This window comes from Tenrec ecaudatus, chromosome 6, assembly GCF_050624435.1.
Source record: "Tenrec ecaudatus isolate mTenEca1 chromosome 6, mTenEca1.hap1, whole genome shotgun sequence".
Taxonomy (NCBI): Eukaryota; Metazoa; Chordata; class Mammalia; order Afrosoricida; family Tenrecidae; genus Tenrec; species Tenrec ecaudatus.
The window spans coordinates 66,400,697-66,419,500 of NC_134535.1; the positions used below are offsets into that span (position 1 = coordinate 66,400,697).

General features: G+C 45.7%; 1 protein-coding gene across 1 annotated transcript in view; it reads right to left on the bottom strand.

Moving 5' to 3' along the window:
* The window catches only part of TBC1D30 (TBC1 domain family member 30), an 83,715-nt gene extending 65,643 nt beyond the window's left edge, over positions 1 to 18,072 (bottom strand). The window contains exons 1-3 of the mRNA XM_075553232.1: positions 18,004 to 18,072; positions 12,985 to 13,795; positions 7,708 to 7,872 (exon numbers count right to left, since the gene is read on the bottom strand). Of these exons, the coding sequence (XP_075409347.1) occupies positions 7,708 to 7,872; positions 12,985 to 13,795; positions 18,004 to 18,072 (1,045 nt within the window). The remainder of the gene's footprint in view (positions 1 to 7,707; positions 7,873 to 12,984; positions 13,796 to 18,003) is intronic.
* Positions 18,073 to 18,804: the final 732 nt, after the last annotated feature.

Below are 18,804 nucleotides of genomic sequence, written 5' to 3' on the forward strand. Positions count from 1 at the left end.
AATAAAGGGGGAGAAATCAGTTGCTACAATAGATCATAATTATGATCCTATTTCTTTCAATAGTCATATTTTTACCAAGTTAATTCAAAGTAGATCCCACTGTTAACTACAGACAGAAATCATACCTCACACTGCTGTCAGTATTAATAAACTTGTGACAACATTCCTTAATTCTGCAATTATGTTCCAATGAAAGCAGTTACCTTATATGAATCTGTTAACTTCCTTTCATCTATGAAATCAAGTGAGATTTTGAAAAATAATAAAGATTTCTAGGTTGAGATGGCATATTTGTAAAACAGAGAAAGAAAGAAAGAAAGAAAGAAAGAAAGAAAGAAAGAAAGAAAGAAAGAAAGAAAGAAAGAAAGAAAGAGACAGACATATAATTTTGGTCCCCATCAGAGCCCACTGAAAATACAGGAGAGTGCTTTGGTTTTGGTTTGCTTTGTTGTTGTTTAACTAGGAAAAAAAGAGTGAACACAACAGTAATGAACATTTGGAAGTGGAAGAACAAAGTAGAAATTAATGTTAGCAGATCCTAGAAAATTAACAGCCAGGCAAGCTCAAGTCCAACCAAGTTTACACCAAACAATCCACCAAAGGCTTATGAGTCGGCAGCCAGTTCTCCAGAATTAGAGGCTATATAAATTAACACACAAACAACACTGAGAGCTTGTATTTCTGACTCCTAGTGACCCTATGGCGGGTTCTGAGGGTGTAAACCTGAACCACCTCTCGCTAAGTGGCCAGTGGGTTCGAACTGCAGCTTGCGGTTACCAGCCCCAACGCTAACCCACAGTTCCACCTGGGCTCCTAGAAGATAAAGGGGGCGCAGAGATTTTTTTTAATCATTTTATGGGGAGCTCTTACAGTTCTTCTAACAATCCATAATTCAGTTAGATCAAGCATAATTGCTACCACCATCAGTTTCAAATTATTTATTTTTCTTGAACTCTTCGATATCAGCTCCCCTTTATCCCCTCCTTCCCCCACCCTACCCCCAGGAACCCTTTATATATATATATATGGTTTGGGGGGGTGAGGGGTTGCCATATCTTACACCATCCAATGTATCCATTTCATCTGCAATTCTGTTATTTGTTCCCCTCAAATGGGGTTATACAGTCATCAAGGCTAGCAGCTCCCCCTTTCTCCCCTTCTCCCCTCCCCATATCCGCAGGAATCGTTACTCCCATTACTGTTTCTAAAGGTTTATCAATGTTGGCTTTCATGCATTCTTAATTATACAAATAAACATGCAGATGTAGCAAGACTACTGAGGTAAAACTAAGACTATAATTCAAGGGAGGAGACTACTAAAGAACTAAAGGGTAGTCATGTGTTTCATCCAAGCTATATGCTCCCTGGATTTATCATCCTTCCACGTAGCCCTTCTGTCCGATTACCTTACAGATGGGTTTGCATCTCCACTTTGTCTATGCCCCTTCACATTAACTTGATTGTGTGAACTTCCGCTACCTATCGGGGATGTTTAAAGAAGACAGCTGGGAGAAAGTTGTTGAGGCGCAATTGAGCCTCTGGATCTTTCCTTCTATTTCACACAGCCAGGTAACTATCCCTCCCTCCCCATCCAAACAAAAGCTTCCAAGGTTCATTCCTGGAGCATCTTTGGATCCGTCTCAGGGCGGGTACCTGACTGAAAGCAGCAGGGTGCTGAAACAACATGCATACTTAACACTGAATATAGAAAATGTCCACCTTAAGTTGTGAACACCCATTTTGCAGAAGGCTATGGATGATAGGGGAAACCCAAAATCCATTTGCAGGGTCCACACGTGAATTAAGTCCATAGTCTCAGGATGTGAATCGCCTTGCTACCAAACAGCTCAAAACCAACAAACTCACAGCCATCGAGTTGATGCCTAGTCACAGCAACCTGTAGGACAGGGCAGAACTTCCCTGTGTGAGTTTCTGAGACAGCAACTCTTTATGGGAGTAGAAAGAAAGCCTGTCTTTCTCCTGCAGAATGGCTGGTGGTTTCAAACTGCTGACCTTGCGGTTAGCAGGGCAGGCTATAACCACTATGCCACCAGGGCTCCTTGTGTCACGCAAAGAGCCTTTTAAAGTTGATTATGGCAGACGTAGTTATGTTAAAATGTAATACCTGATCACGTGATCTCCTTTTGACCAAGTTTAAAGTTGTTTCAGTTTTTAACATTTTCTGCTTTCTCTTTGAACTTTTTGTTTTGTCTAGTCATTGTTGGATTATTTTATCTGTTTGATTTATATGGTTTTGTATGACTGTGCTTTGTACAGCGTGATTTTCTGTATATAAAAATCCAACATAGGTAGCTCTAGATAGACAGTAGCTGGATTGGGGCATGGCAGGGGACGATGGGGGAAATAGAGATGTGTGTGCATAACAGGTATTCAAAAATGGAGACCCAGGTAAAGGCTTCTGGACAGGAAGTCATCATTTATTATGGGATGTGCTAGGCATGTGCTAGGCAGCTAGTTCCTCATGCTTGAGACCTCTCCCTGGGTGTTCTTTGCTCTTGGGTTCAAGTCAACGTCACAGGTGTCCGGTATGTTCCTGGCCCCGTGACTAGTTTAAGCCAGTCCAATGGAGCACGGCTGCAGAGCATGAGTGTGGAACAAAAATGCCCTCCTCATCCAGGGGAGCAAAACATCCTGGCAGTAGGGGAAGCCACAAGCTCAACTGTTTACTAGATGTGGGTATGGCTGACCTCATACATGTTGTATTCACATGGGGAAATTCCTCAAAGTCACTTGAACTTGGAAACTGGGGCCGAAGAATCCAACCTCTTTCCTAATCTGTCTCACAAGGTCAAAGCAGAAATAGCAAAGTCTTTAGGAGGCTGGCATGCTGGAAACCAGCGCCACATAAAGATAAAAGATGGATAATACCAAAAGAGCATCTCTGCATCTATGAAAGCCTGCCCTCTCCAGCAGGAGACAGACAACTCCAATGAAGAAATGGACCAGAGAGACTCAAGTGGGACCCTCTCGGGAATGCCCGAGTCACCAATCAACAGAAGGACAGGGGCTGCCCCACAGCAGTCCGCACACCATGCAGCCACTGTACACGCCCTGCTGGCTGCTGATTCTGATTCTCGGTGACCCTTTGGGTATCAGAGTCGACCTGCGCCCCATGGACGATGTTTCGGAAGGAGGTCATCAGGATATCTTTTGACGTTCTTGAGCCATCAATCTGAACTATCTCTTCACCTACACGATGAAGAGTTTACTTACTGATTACTAGTAAACTTGCGTTAAGAATGGTGTGGGGCAGGGCCTGACTATCTCTGACTTCAGAAAGAAGAAGAAACATCAGACTGAACATCACCCCACAGCCGATTGTTATGAGGTGAACATCAGGCTTGCTTCCAACCTGCACCCTTCTTTCTCAGTTCTGACACCAACCATCCCTCTCCACAGTAAGAGGAACCAGACTTCACCCAGTGCACCAAGACATAAATGCACATTCCACCATGAACCAGGAACCAATAGAGAAGTCTGAGGGCTAGCCCCAATCCCAACTACATGATCATGAGGTGTTGAAGGGATCAGACATCAGGCATCAAAGAACAAAAAGTCATATCACTGTGAATGAGAGGGAGTGCATATAGGGACGAGCCAGTCAGGGTGCAGTGTGGCAACAATGAAACATGCAACTTTCCTCTAGTTCTTAAATGCTTACTTCTCCCCCACCCCCAAGAGGATGTACACTGGTACAGATAGGAACTGGAAACACAGGGAATTCAGGGCAGATGATCCCTTCAGGACCAGTGGTGAGAGTGGTGATACCGGGAGGGAGGGAAGGTAGGATAGAAAGGGGGACCCGATCAGAAGGATCTACATATAACCTCCTCCCTGGGGGATAGAAACAGAAAAGTGGGTGAAAGGAGATGTCAGAAAGTGTAAGATATGACAAAAATAATAATAATTTATAAATTATCAAGTGTTCATGAGGAAAGGGGGGAGTGGGGAGGGAGGGAAAAAATGAGGAGCTGATTCCGAACACTCAAGTGGAAAGCAAATATTTTGAGAACGGTGAGGGCAACAAATGTGCAAATGTGCTTGACACGCAATGTATGTGTGGATGGATTGTGATAAGAGTTGTACAAGCCCCCAATAAAATGATTTTAAAACAAAGGCAGACTACAAAAATGTTACACAACACAATGACTCTGTACTGAAAAAAACTACACTTGGATAAATTACCCCAAATCGTAAGAGATTATATTCAGAAAAGCCATTTCCCTCATTTTAATCTCTATTTTTGGTTTCCACGGTGAGTATTTCTCAACTTTTTTAGTGTGACATAAGTCATATACCATACAATCCACCCTTTTCCACTGCCCTTTTCAGTGGTGTTCAGTATACTCACAGAACTGTACAGCTCCCTCTGTGATTGGATTGTTGAATGTGTCATCACCCAAGAAGAAACGCCCCCTCATTAGCAGTCACTCAGTCTCCTGGCAACCATTCATCTCCTTTCTGCAACGTGGGCTCACACATAGAGAAGGGGGAAACCACTTAAGGTAATAAGCCCTGAATTCAGAGAGACAAACACGGGGGTAGCTTGGACATTTGCATATGACAGGGACACGAGTCCACATGGCCATCAGAATGTGTCACTGTCAACTGTCATGCAAGTGGAACTGCACTTATCTAGAGTGATAATACAGTCTTGATCTTGTTTAGAACATTAATTAAGTGGGTTTATTATGAGTTAGCTTTCAGGAAGTAGGGAGCTATGCAACTACTAGAATTAGGCATTGATCCACAAGCCTCCAACCTCCGGAGTCCTTCTAGATCGGATAGAGAGCCTCTGAGTCAAAGGGAAAATACTGTCCGTGTTAAAATGTAGTATTATGTAACACGAGTCATTCTAAGGCACTGGGATTCCTTAACACAACACAAGCATTCTGGTCCATTTACTGGAGTCTTCTTATCAAGGTGAGACTGGAGCTCTCAAGGACAAGAGCCAGGAAATCCCCACTGTTCTGGGATGCAAAAATCTGGTTGGAATTAAAGCCAGAAACTCAATAAACTACACAGGAAGGGTGCATGCCTGAATTCACAAATTCAGTTGTAAACTTGTGAATGAATTTTTCTTAAAAATCTGAGGACTATATTCCCTAACACTGAGGACTATATTCCCTAACGTATAACAGAGGGAATCTGGTAAGCTAGTATTCCACAGTAGGAAAGCCTCCACTTTGGTAAGTTAGAGGTAAAATCCAAGTACATTATCCTGCTTTAAATATTCCCACAGATTCTCCCCCTAACAGCTATGCTGCCTTAAAGTGAGCACATGGTTGATTCCATCTCCCTATAGAAGCAGACATCCTTTCTTTCTTCCCGCCATGACACCCAGCCCCCACACACCTTTCCCCAATGCAGGTATTAGGTTTCCTCACCTGTGAGCACAGGGACCTTAATGTAGTCACCACCCACCTTGTGCTGCATGTAACTGCTGAATATGCATGTCCTATGGCTGCCTACAAATGTCCCACGATAGTAAAGGCGCTCTCTCACTTCTCCCAGTTCCACATGGACATCAAGAGGGGCTGAGGTGAGCATGCTACCATAAAATGTGCCTAACTCCTTTATTTTATTCTCTCTCCTATCTTTCCTATCCTCTGTGAGTTAACTATAATCTTCATATATCATCGCCGTAAAATTGCACCTACTGGCCCTTTGATTGTTGGAGGCTGGTTTCCTCTGACAAAAAAACAAAGCCATAAATGTTGCTCCTTTTATCTGTCTAATATTCATATACTCAAGTTCTACAGGATTAGAAATCCCCAGAATTCCTCAGCCTCTGACTCTGGCCTGACATTCCTCTATGCTAACTCACGTCCATCTCTGATCCTAGTTCCCACACATCCAAGCTCCAAGCACTGACCACTCTGTGCTTTTAACTCCTCATCTAAAACCCAACCATGGGCACATTAAAAAAAAAAATGTCGAAAAGGGAAAAATCATACAGCGGAAAGAAAAAAAAAGATCGGTGGGGAGAGATACTGAAACATTTTCACTTAGTGTTTATGACTGAACCAGGATCCATATAAACAGATTTAGTACTTATAGGATATGCCGCCTTTGTATAGACATCGATGCCCGCCTTTCTTCTCCAGCAAAGCCAGACAAGAGTCTGGCTTAGGTTTGGAGAAAACCCCACTGAAGCCCTGCCTACTCAATCACTCTCCTGCATGGAATCACGTCAGCTCAGTCTGTTGACACCTAGAAGCTGAAAACCTCGAGTAAGCCAGAAGAATGAGAGTTTGGGAATTGCAGATGGTGACAGAACTAAAAAAGGAAGAAGACAACACTGAACTTTCTGTTTCTCACAATACATGAGAATGGAACTTAAGCTATGCATTTTATTATCTGAAAATCTTGAGCCCTGGAAATTGCTTCATGAAAATGAATACATAGGAATATACAACAAAGCAATAAAGTAAAACGCATTGTTGTGTAGGCGATGCCAAACTCAGAGGCCCAGCATGGAGCAGAGTGCACCCGCCCCCAGGGCTCCCACGGCTGCAGCCTTCAGCAGCAGACTCCCCAGCTTCCACCCGCAGCGGAGCGGGGGTTCAAACTATCAGCTTTCTGATTAGCAGTCAAACACTTTAACCACTGTGCCACGAGGGCTCCTTTGGCTTAATATGGAATTTAAAAACTAAAATCCAAACAACCAAAAAAAAAAAAAACCTCTAAGAGGTGTAAAACATAAAATGTGAAAAAGTAAGAAAGAAAAAGCAACTTTCACATGCACCTGTAAAGCTGCCACCAGGCGTTTTAGCAAAACACAACTGTGCCTCTGTTTACCATACCTGAGCATACTGTGGGGCCAGGCTGCGTGTTAACGGAAGAATACAAAACAAAACAGGGAAACGTTAGCAGAATAAACTGGAAAGAGGTTGCATGGAGAATCACAAAACTAAGTTACAGGCTTTTATATTCTGCATTTAACAGGGGTTATCAGTTTCACAGCTTATTTTTAACTCAGTTAGCCAACCACGCTCTTAGTTATGAGCATATGACCCAGGGGATTAGTTTTATTTGTTCAAATGTTTTGTCCGTTTCAGATTCCAGAACAAATTGTAAGATCCTCTTACAAGGGCCTCATCCCTTCAAGTCACTTGTTAAATTCATTTCGTTTTAGAAGAACAGAAGTGTTCCTTTTAGGTTGTATGTACTTTATGTCATTAAAAAATATAGCCCTAGTTTGGCATCAGATAAAAACAGCTATATCAAAAGTAAGTACCATCTCAAATATAGAATAAAACAGTTTGCAGCATTAAATATAAAATATACATTTGAACTGAAAAAATGAAATAGGAAACTATCTTAGTAACATTACTCCCTTGTTTCATCAAGTCAATTCTGACTTGTTGTGACCCTACAGAACAGGGTAGAACTGCCCTGTGGATTTCTGAGGCTGGAAATCTTTATGGGATTAAACAGCCTCATGTTTTTCCTTATGTGCAACTGCTGGGTTTGAGCCGCTGATGTTGTAATTAGCAGCCCAACTACACAACCAGGGCTCCTGGTAACACTATTCAGGAAAGAGAAATCCTGTTTTCCACATTGTTTGGCGATACCGTTGTTCACAATCTCAGTAGCTCCCATTTGCAACTGTTGGATATATTCGGAAACAGCAGCATCATGAACTTGCAGCGGCACGAGGGCTGAGCCCACGTCAATACTTACTTCTCTTCTGTGACACAGCCTGCAAGCACGCCGTGACAATGTCACAGTTCTTCTGCACTTTATGCAGAAGCCTGTCCTTCTGCTTCAACTGCCGGAGCAACTTTGCCGACTGAGTGCCAATCCTGTGCTTCAGCTCTTGAAGGATCGTCCTCAGCTCACAGGTGTCTATTGGTAAAGAAAAAATGAAACACAGAGAGATAAATGCTTTGAGAAGCACTCAAATTCCAGCACCGTGTGATTCAAAAGATCCACCTTAACTTACCCTGGATTCTCACTTAGGAGAAAGTCACTAAGTCATTCTTTCATCTTCTGTCCTCACCTACGACACAAATACCTCAAGCTGCATCCTGAAGGTTACCACTAACACACGAGCAAAGACTCTTCCTTTTGAAAATTTACCATTTATTGCCTGGAAACTTCCATATGCATTTGTGTCACTAATGAGCTCAGAAAGTAAACTTCCATGAAAAATAACCTTTTTTGAGTCAGTTAGTTTAGTACTAAACCTAAAAGCTGCTAACAGTATTTTTTTAAGCACATAGCTTTGTCTGTAAATAGCCCAGCTGAAAGTAAATAATATCACTATCCTTTCTAATGCAGGTGAATGTGGCAATTCTGGTTTGGTTTTATATGGATGAATAGTTTCCTGATAGGCTGTTAGGCACAATCTTTCATCTCACAGACTCAGTGATTTCTCAAGTCTGGTAGAAAGGCTATTTCTTTTTCCTTTAAACCCAGCCAAGGATAATTCTACATTCATAACACTGATTTCTCAACAGCAGCCTGAGAACGAGAACTGTCAACAATCTCCCTCAGAATAATCCTGCTGGCTTGGGAGTTTGTTCCCCACACTCAATGTCATCCTTCATCGCTACAGGGGACCTGAGACACAGCTGAAGCGTTCTACTCAAGCAACAATGGTACGGGGGTGGGGCTGACTCGTTTTCAAAGGGATTTGGAAAACCCACAGAGGATCAGGAAAATGTAAAAGATATGCTCAAAAGTAGGAACATTACATCAGAGGTCAAAATGAACTTGCGGGGTCTGTCTAGAGAGAGTCTGAGCAGTCTGTAACAACTGTCATACCTGACAGCACCAGGGAAGATGAATATGACCTTGGGTCCCAAAGAACTGCCTTTGGGTCAGCCTGTGTGATCTTAGATAAACAAATCCCAAACCGAGCCTCGCCCACTGGATTAGTCTGTGAATGTAACCTGATGCCCTCAGGGACACTACAAAAACCGCCTTCAAGCAGCAGAAGGAATGACTATGAAGAGGAAAGCAGAGCTGAGGTCTGCCTCCCAAGTGGAGGTCAAACTGGTGGGGTACGATGGGAAGCAAAGGCACAGTTAGGTTAAAAGAAGATATTAGGATGTGGGTGCGCTCAGTTTCAACCATTGGTCTACACCCATCCACAAGAAGACCAGACTTGAGGGTATGAGAGAAACTGGAGGACCTGAGACGGTGGCCGCTGGACACCCTTCAAACCTGGACCCATCCGCAGAGATCGCCCTGCAACCAAACTACAGGCAGGCCTAGCAGGGGCACAATACACTTGGTGAGGAATGTACTCAAGGAACCAGACCAGGCCAGGCCAAAGGGCAGCGGTGCCCAAAGCAAAATCAAGAAGGAGCTGGAAAGATGAATCAAAGCTGGGAACACTGACAGAACTGCCAACTATACAAAACGGGTATAAATTGCAGCATGGAAACCGATTTTGTTCTGTAAATGCTCACGCAAACCACAATAACTAAAGACGAAACCATTTTGGCTTGAAAGATGATTACAGGTGTCGACAAATTATCAAGAGGGGCCCAGAGGTTCTCCATTGCTAGATCCCGTCAGGCAAAATGAACAGCCTTCCTTTGACTGTTTACATTTTCCTCTAGATATAAAAGATAGTGAAATACCACCTTGCATGTAAATGATGCTTTTGCTCAATGACCGAATTTTTACGTTATCTTTAAAGAAGGGGAACAAGAGAGTCCACTGTCAAACTGTTGACATTTACCTCTCTAAGGAACTTCAGCACATGCAAGAATAAAAATTTGATGTAACACTGAGCACTTTATCTATATCTTGGGAATTCTCCTCACAACTCTTGTGCTGGTGTGTTGTTAGGTGCCGTAGAGTTGATTTCAACTCCCCTGGGCCCACGTCCAACAGAACATAACACTGCCTGTTCCCGTAGCATCCTCACGGTCTTTCCAGTGTTTGCACCCATTCTTGCAAGCCTTCTGTCCATGTGTGTCATGGAGGGCCTTCCTTTTTCTTCACCAAGGGACTGGTTCCTCCTCACTAGCAGTCCAAAGTACATGAAAGGGAGTCTCCCGTTCCTGTTTCTAAGGCGCATTCTAGCGGTACTTCTTCCAAAGCAAATTTATTCACTCTTCTGGAAGTTCATGGTCTATTCAACATCTTTGTCAACACTGAATTCAAATGCATCAATTATTTTTTAGTCTTCTTCATGAATAGTTCAACTTTAATATGCATAACATGAGGCAATTGAAATTTCAATGGCTTTAGTCAAACGCATCTTTGTCCTTAAAGGGCTAGCTCTGCTCCTTAACACTTTTCAGAGGTTATTAACAAATGTGCCTAAAGCAATACATCACCTTTACTTCTTGATGGCTGCCTCCATAAATGTTCAATGTTCATCCACGTAAAATGGAACGATAGAGGAAACATCAAAAGATGGAAAGAAAACACTCACTGAACCAAAAAGAAGTGGTCGACATTCAACCATTTTAAGAGGCAGCATGTGAGCAAGAATCAGTGGTGCTGAAGACGTCTACGCCACGCTGATAACACTAGACAAAAACCAGGCTTCAGGAATGGATGGAACACCCAGGGAAGTGCTTCAACAAGCTGAGGAAGCACTGGAAGCACTCACTCATCTTTGCCAATTTGGAAGACAGCTATTTGGCCATCTCACTGGAAGAGATCCATGTTTGTACCCATTCCAAAGAAAGGCGACCCAACAGTATGTACAACTTAAAGGACAGTATATCCTTGACAGCCAGCCCATTCAACAACAGTTACAGCAGCCCCTTGGCAGGAAGCTGCCAAAAACTCAGGCTGGTCTCAGAGCAGGACTTGAAGCCAGGGGTGTCATCGCTGCTGTCAGATGGATCGTGGTCGAAAGCAGAGAGGACCAGAAAGATGTTGACGTGTGTTTCATTGACTGTGCAGAGGCATTCAGCTGTGGGGACCATCGCAAACTATGGACTGCCTTGAGAAGACTAGGAATTCCAGGACAGACCTGGGTCCCTGATAGTGAGAGGAAAGAACCAACCATCCTATCACAGGGCTTCAATATTATCTGAGACTCTTAGTGAAGTCAGAGTACGGCTAGATTTTATTTTTTACCTTTTAGAAAATGTCAAAAAATCTAGTAAGCATCATTATTTAGGCAGACAGCTAAATTCTAAATTTCTATCACCTGACCCTAGCACTCTCATGATATTTACCAATCAAGGTGCAGGTATGTGTGGTCGTGACGGTGGTCAGTGCAAACAAGTTGATTTCACCTGGTAGTAAAATTGCCCTTGTTTTCCTAGGCTTACAGGAGCTGTTCAGCAGGTCTTTCTCCTGCCGAGTAGCTGGATGGGTTTTAAATGCCAAGCTTCTGATTAGTAGCTGAGCATTAACTCTGCTGCCACCGAGACCCCTTGCATGTGCATGTGGGGCCATGAGAGGGCACCTTTCATCCTGTTCTCATAGCTAGGGCAGAGAAAGGCTCAGCGGGCAGTAAGATTGGAACTTGGACTGACTGGACTCTTAAAGGTCACTCATAACCTTGCAAAGCTGCACCTCTCCTTTCAACCTGAGCTTGCCAATTTCCCTCTTCCCAATGGAAACGGATCCCCACAAATCCCTCAGGAATAGAGAGTGAACAATCTGGTAAAAAGAGAAAGTCAAATCTTAACCCTGGAAAAACGTGTCAGAGTTTGGAAGAACTTACCCCCGAGGAACTTTTGCAGGAGAAAAGGTTTTTCACTCCCAGAAAGAGCGACAGTCTGGAAAACCCAGATGTGGTTCTACCCTATCCTATGGGGCTGCCTCCATGGCAGTGAGTTTGTTATTTTGGTAAGGAACGCTTAGCATAAACAGACACGCTGAGCACAGTCAACTAAGCATAGAACCTGAAAGGGTACAACGCCAGGCAGTCACAGGCAGGGCAGAGGAAGGTGGCAGGCATCTGTAACAATCCGCTTAAAAAAAAACAACACCATCATAATAAAATAAGCCTTTACTAGGAAGCTGAAATCTATTTACGTAGGCTTGCGAAAGCTGACAGGTTTATTTTCTGATCGTTTTATTTCTTTTGGCACCAGTGAGACTGATTTTACAATTAGGAGACAGGAAAAACGGTCCTCCTTTCCTCCCTCCCTCAGTAATTTAATTTAGCGCAAGGGTAATTACTTTCGAGAAATGTGATGGGGCTCACCATCTGTCTTCCACCCCGACCTCATTTTGTAAACTGGGATTCGGATATACCTATGCAAAAATACAGCTACTGTGACTGCATTCGTAACTAACAGGCAAGTTATTATGAATAGCTGAGAGGAAAGGATTAGGATTCAAGCATCAAACTCTGAGAACAAAGCCAACACCAAATTAGTCTCTCCCACTGAAAGCCAAGGTCATTTCCAGCCCGCCCCCTCTACAACGTCCGTCCGAAGGTAGCAGGGATTCACTTCTTGGTGAGCCCCATCCTCCGGGGCTGGCCAATAATCAATCCCTCCCAAAGGAAATTCTTCGTTCGGTGGCACTAGCCTGGGCTTGATTTGACCGGGTGGTTCCTTCGAAGCAGGAGTTCCGGCAGAAAGTGGGTTCACACGTTCGCTTCCGAAACTGCATTATCGGATGGTTCTGCCTCACTAAGTAAACACGATCGAGTCGTGTGTCCGGGAAGAGAGAGTTAACAAGCCCGGACCAGGAGTGCCCAAGCCTTACCCTCCCGGCGCCCTCGTGGCAACTTCAGGTGTACTTTTCGCCCAAACTCCGAACCTGTACCAACAGCTGGGGCTGTGCACTTGGCCGCGGGGGCTCCCTCTCCTCCAGGGCCCCCTGCGCGCCCCGACCTCCACCCCAATCACAGAGGCCCCAGGAGGAAATAGGGGGGTGGGGTGGGGGCGGCACGAAGAACCACTTTCGGTCCTGAGCCTGCGCCCCGGTCGTCAGCATCCGCGGCCGGAGACGCCCCAAACGGGGTCTGGGCGCCCCGCCGAGCCGAGGGCGCGCCCCCCCCCGGGCTCCCCCGCCCGGCCTCACCTTTCTGCCGCAGGTACCGCATCTGGAGCCGCTGGCTGGGCCGCTCCTGCAGCTCCTGCAGCTCCTGCAGCACGCGGGAGTCGCCGCGGCCGCCCAGCACGGCGTCGGAGCCCGAGGCCTCGGTGGAGCTGTCGAGGCTGTCACAGCGCCGCCCGCCGCGCGCCGCCGCCGCCGCCTCCTCGTCGTCGGCGCAGCGGTACAGCTCGGTCAGCAGCCCGCTCACCAGGGACTCGGGGCGCCGCCGGCCGCCCCGCGCCTCGCCCTCCGCCGACGGGGCCCCCCGGAGCGCCGAGCCCAGCCGCCCTCCCGGCTCCGCGCCGCCCTGCCCGGTCCCGCGGCCGCCGCGCCCCCCAGCCGCCCGGCGCCCCGGCTCGCACCCGCCCGCGGGAAGGGGCTCCATGGCCCCGGGCGCGCCGCCGCCCGCACCGCCCGCTCCGCCCGGCGCCCCGCCCGCCAGTTCCGGGAGGAGGCGGGGCCGGCGCGGCGCCAGCGGGTCCCCGAGGCGCCGATCCCTCCCCGCCCGCCCGACTGCCGGCCGGACGGACGGACGGACCTCGGCTCGCGGCCCGGCGGGCGCAGAGGGCGGCGCGGCCTGGCCGCCGGGCGACCCGGGGACACCTGCCGAAGGGCAGGCCCCCGTCGGCGGGCCTTCTCGGAGGGCAGCCGCGGAGCAGGGCCCGTGGAAGTCTGGTGGCTGCGGCGGGGCGGGCGAGCTGGCCCCCAGTGTCTGCTCTCCAAGCAGGTGCTTGAACTCAAGGGAAGGCACGTTTGCATCTTCGTCATCCACCAGCCAGTCATCCCCAGGAGAGTTCTAAAGGGCTTCCAGCCTGTTGGGTCGTGGCCAAAGGTGTGAGCCCTGAAGGCTTGGCATGTGTAAAATGTGGGTGAGCCAGAGGGAGCGCCCCACCCAAGGCCGTTGCCAGCATTAGATTCCGATTCTCATGGGAGGCTTATAAGGTAGAGTAGGAGCCTTTATAGGAGCAGGTGATCTTTCTACCAAAAGCATCCAGTGGGTCCCTCGCCTTACCAGGGCAGTGCACCGCTTAACTCGCTGTGCTACCAGGACTCCCACGGGTAGGCCGAATGGAAAATGCTATGGCTCAGTGCCCTGCTAGAAAGCTAATCTCCCAGTTTAGAAAACCAGGTCAGCAGCATATTGACAGCAAGCAGAAAGATTTGTCTTAAACTGTTTATTCTGAACTGGGTGAAAGTTTACATAACAGACCAGTTTTCCATTCAACAATTAATACACCTTTGTTTCATCTCATTGATTGCAATCCCCAGAAAGTAACATCGCTTATCTACATCCTGTGTTTCCCTGTTTCTGTTCCTCCTCCTCTCCTTATCCCTGTGAACTTTGTAATTGGACAAATGCTGCCTTGTTTTGTTTTGTTTTTTCAAATGCTGCCTTGTTATTGAAAAAGATTGTTTATGCTAAGGTTTGCAGACCCCATCCTCTTACAGCGTTATCATTCCCCTTACAGACCTATCAATGGTTTGGCTGAAATATCTGACCAGTAAGCCTGGTATTTTCTATGATTTTGAATTCTGTTCCGCGTTTCCCTCCCACTCTATCTGATAGAGAGGTGGACGAACCTGCTGTTAAAAACTAGAAATATAACACAGTTTCAGATTTAGTTTGTTAGAAATCCAAAATATAACAACCCCCTCCCTTGCAGTACATGTCCTTTTTAATTTTGTAAAGATGTTCTAACTTTGGAGGCAAGCAAGACCGTGTAGATAAGATGGGCTATGCAGGTCTGACAGCCCCTTGGAGAAATGCAGATATCAATTAAGGGTTTGACAATCCCTGGAGAAAGGTAGATTGCTTTCCTGTGAAGCCTGCTCACATTGTTTTAGGGTCCTGATCATTGTCAAACTTGATCATTATCAAACTTGATCATTATCTCCTGGGTCTGTCTGTGGCCCCACTCCCCACCCCCAATCTGCCACAGAGTTTGGGGTATTTAACTTCTTGAATGTTCACTGAATCTTTGAAACAGCTTGGAAGTAGCAAACCATACTGGTTCCTTTTGTCCTGCATGTCTAAACTTAGTTTCTCAAACCAACCTGGCCTCTCTGTCATTGGCTGAAACAGCGGCAGGCAACCCAGGATCCCTTAGTTTCCTGACATATCCAGAACCTTCTCATAAAATCCCTGGCAAAGGAATTGGTAGAGGTAGCCAGATACCATCTAGCTTTTCTGGTCTCATGGCTACAGTGGAGGCTGATGTCCTGTGGTCCATTAATCTATCGGACTAATTGTTTCTACCTGTCTTTTCGTTTTCTTCACCTTTTTTTTACATCCAGATGGGGAAGAGACCAGTACATGTACCTTAAGTGGCCACTCACAAATTTCCCAGACCACTGTTGATACTCAGCAAAGTAGGACGTAGAACATTATCTTTGTGGACTAAGTTATGCTAATTGACCTTGGTGTCTCCTGAGCCCCCAGTGGCTCGTTCTCTGAGGTGTGTGATGTTAAAGAAATGTTCATGACTTGGCTCCCTGTATGCTCCACCATCTTCATGGATATATTTACAGCAAAGGCAAATACACAGGTATATGTATCCTCTGCCAAAGCAAATCACAGGATTGTGGGTATAACAATATTTGCCTCTGTTTCTCATTGTCTCACCTGCCACCATTTTTTTGTTGTTGTACTGACCTCCCTCTTAACTGTAGTCTGCCTTTCCCTTCACTCAAGTTCATCTGTCTCTACCCTCCGAGTTTGTAATACCCTTTCTCTCCTTCCCAGCCATAGTTAAGCATCAATGAGTATTTCTATTTGTGTTAAAACTTCCATTTGACGTCTTAAAATAGAGGTTGCATATTATGCATCCTTTTGTGCTTGACTTATTTCACTCAGTATTAGTTCTTCCAGGTTTATCCATGTCACAGTGCTTTGCCCATTCATGTTGTTGCCCAAAATTGGATAGTATTCTGTGCTGTGTATGGACCAGAGTATGTTTCTCCATTCTCCCATTGATAGGCATCTAGGTTGTTTTTCTTTTTGCTATTGGGAATAGTGTTACCGTGAACATGGGTGTGCATAGATCTACTTGTGTCATGGCTGCTATCTCTCAAGGATATGTATCAAGTAGTGGGATTCCTGGATCATAAGATGTTTCTATTTCTAACTCAGGAAGCATCATACCATCTTCCACGGTGGAACCACCACAGCTGCTGAAACAATGGTGGCCCTCAAAGATGGCAGCCAACCAGCCCAGTGTGTGTCACTCTCCACAGTCCTGGCAATCATCCAGGCTCCTGCATCCGGCTCCTAAAGGAGTTTATTGGGCTGCTTAGTTTACTATTCTAGTGTTTGGGCCTGTAATTTTACCCTTTCTGGTAGTCTTTCTGCTTCACCCAAATGTTTAAATTGTGGCTATGTTCCAAGGTCACTTCAACAGCCATGACTGAACAGGTTCAAAGCCCTGCCAATTTATAGGCCCAGCGCTGAAGCGCCCTGCTTCATGTACTCCAACATGGAGTGGCGTTCTTCTTACGTTCCCATCTAACAGGAGAGCCTATAAAGCATTCCTGGTTCTGACAACGACCTTCCTAAGCCACTGACGACCTCAAGTCTACCTCAGACTCTAACAGAACCCTTTCCCTTTAGTTAAAGTACTGGATTTCTGAAACCAAGAACAAGCAACCCCATTGTCATCAAATCTATTCTAAGTCACAGCGACTACATCTGCAGTTCCTGCAGCTCTAAATCTTTACAGAGCAGTTGTAGGTTCTAACTGCTGGCTTTGTGGCTAGCAGTCACGACACCACCAGGGCTCCTTTGAGTGTTGGACTGATCGACTTCTTTCCTGGCATGAAGTCTAACACAGAGTGAGGGATTTTACGAATGCTCATGGAGTAGCCCATTGATCAACTGAGAGAGCAGGACTGTGTTTATAACAGATTTTGAAGTTTGCAAGAGATCCTGAGAGGTTAATTCATACAAGACTTAGAGAAAGAATTCTGAGGTATCCCATCACTATAAATATTCTTGTGAATCACTGTTAACATTTTTTATCACTTTGTGTCAGCCAGAAGCCATTCTTAATGATTTATATGAATTCTGTTTCATTGAAGGAGTCCTAGTGGTTACTCACTGGGCTGCAGATCTTAAGGTCAGCAGTTCAAAACCACCAGCGACTCTGGGGGAGAAAGATGAGGCTTTCTTCTACAAAGAGTTACAGTCTCAGAAATCCACAGGAGAAGTTCTACCCTATCCTATAGGATTGTTAGAGTTGGAATTGACTAGATGGCAGTGAGTTTGGTTTGGAATTATATTTCACCACCAGCTTCACCTTATAAAACAGGCAAGTACTATTTTCTCCTTTTCAGTGAGGCTGAAAAATTTACAGCTTCACACATGATATCTTGGCTGTGTTAGGATGGGTTCTCTAGAGAAGCCAAATCAGTAACACATGTATATGTATGTATACCGAAGGAAATTTATATCAAGAAATGGCTCACGGTTGTAGAAATGCTTAAGTCCAGTCTAGTCCAAGTCCATGAGTCAGATGTAAGCTGGAGCCATTTTCAGCAGGAACATCACAGGCTTCGGAGCTGGAAGAATGGATCCCAGGTTGGCATCCCAATGACGACTCCTGGAATTGGCAGGCAAAATAACAGGAGGCCATTGAACCAGACCCAGCAGTAGAACTGAGCTCGCTTCCACACCCCACAAAAAGTAGGCCACACCCCAATGAAACCTCCCTTAACGTACCAGGACTGTGACTAGAGTAAGGAGGTGGGGCTCCACCCTGTTCTTTCTACAGCTGCTTGGCTGCCTCACAGAAGACCCCCATCATGGGGTTGATCACACTGGCAGATCATATGGGAGAATCCTGGCCCACCCACGTTGATATAAAACCTAACTATCATAGTAGCTTTTATTTTTCTGTGTGAAAATACATCTAACAAAACACACATCCAGTCAACATTTTCTGCACGTTCAGTGGGGGTACAACACTTGGCTGCTAACCAATAAGGCAACTGTAGAATCCACCAGCTGACCTGCAAGAGGAAGGCCCGGCAACTGTCTCCCACAAAGATTATAACCTGGGGACAGTTGTAGTTTTTCATATTGGATCACTGGGAGTCGGAGCTAACTGAATGACACCTCACTACAACATAGTGCAATGGCATTCTCCCTGTCTCTACCCATAGATTACCCAAGTTCATGGTGTTGAAACTCAGATTCATCAACCATAAACTTAGAGTCTGGCCCCTCTGTGCTTTAGAGTAACCATTAATCTGCTAACTACAAGGTTGGCAGTTCAAACCTATGAGCCAGTCCTTAGGAGAAAAAAGCTTTCTGTCCTTGTACAGATCTACAGTTTCAAACAAACAAAAACGTTGAGAACGAGCGGGGTCAGAGCAGAGACCCGAAGCCCATCTGTAGACAATGGGACATCCCCCCACAGAGGGGTCACAGGAAAAGAATGAGTCAACCAGGACACAGTAAAGCACCAATGAAACACACAATATTTCTCTGGTTCCTGAGACTTCCTCACTCCCCACTCTCATGGCCCCAGTGCTGCCTCTCACTTTGGACTAAACTGGAGCATGTATACAGGTACAGATAGAAATAAGACCTCAATGACACATGGAATCCAAGAACAGGTATGGAAATAGCGATACCAGAAGGGTAGGGGAAAGGGGGAGCAGATCACAAGGAGATCAACAGATAACCACACACACCCCTCCAGGAGGAAGAACAATAGAAACCACTGGGGAAGTGAGACAGTGGTTGGTTGAGATATGAAAATAATTTATGATCTATCAAGGAGTCAAAAAGGTGGGTGTGACAGAGGG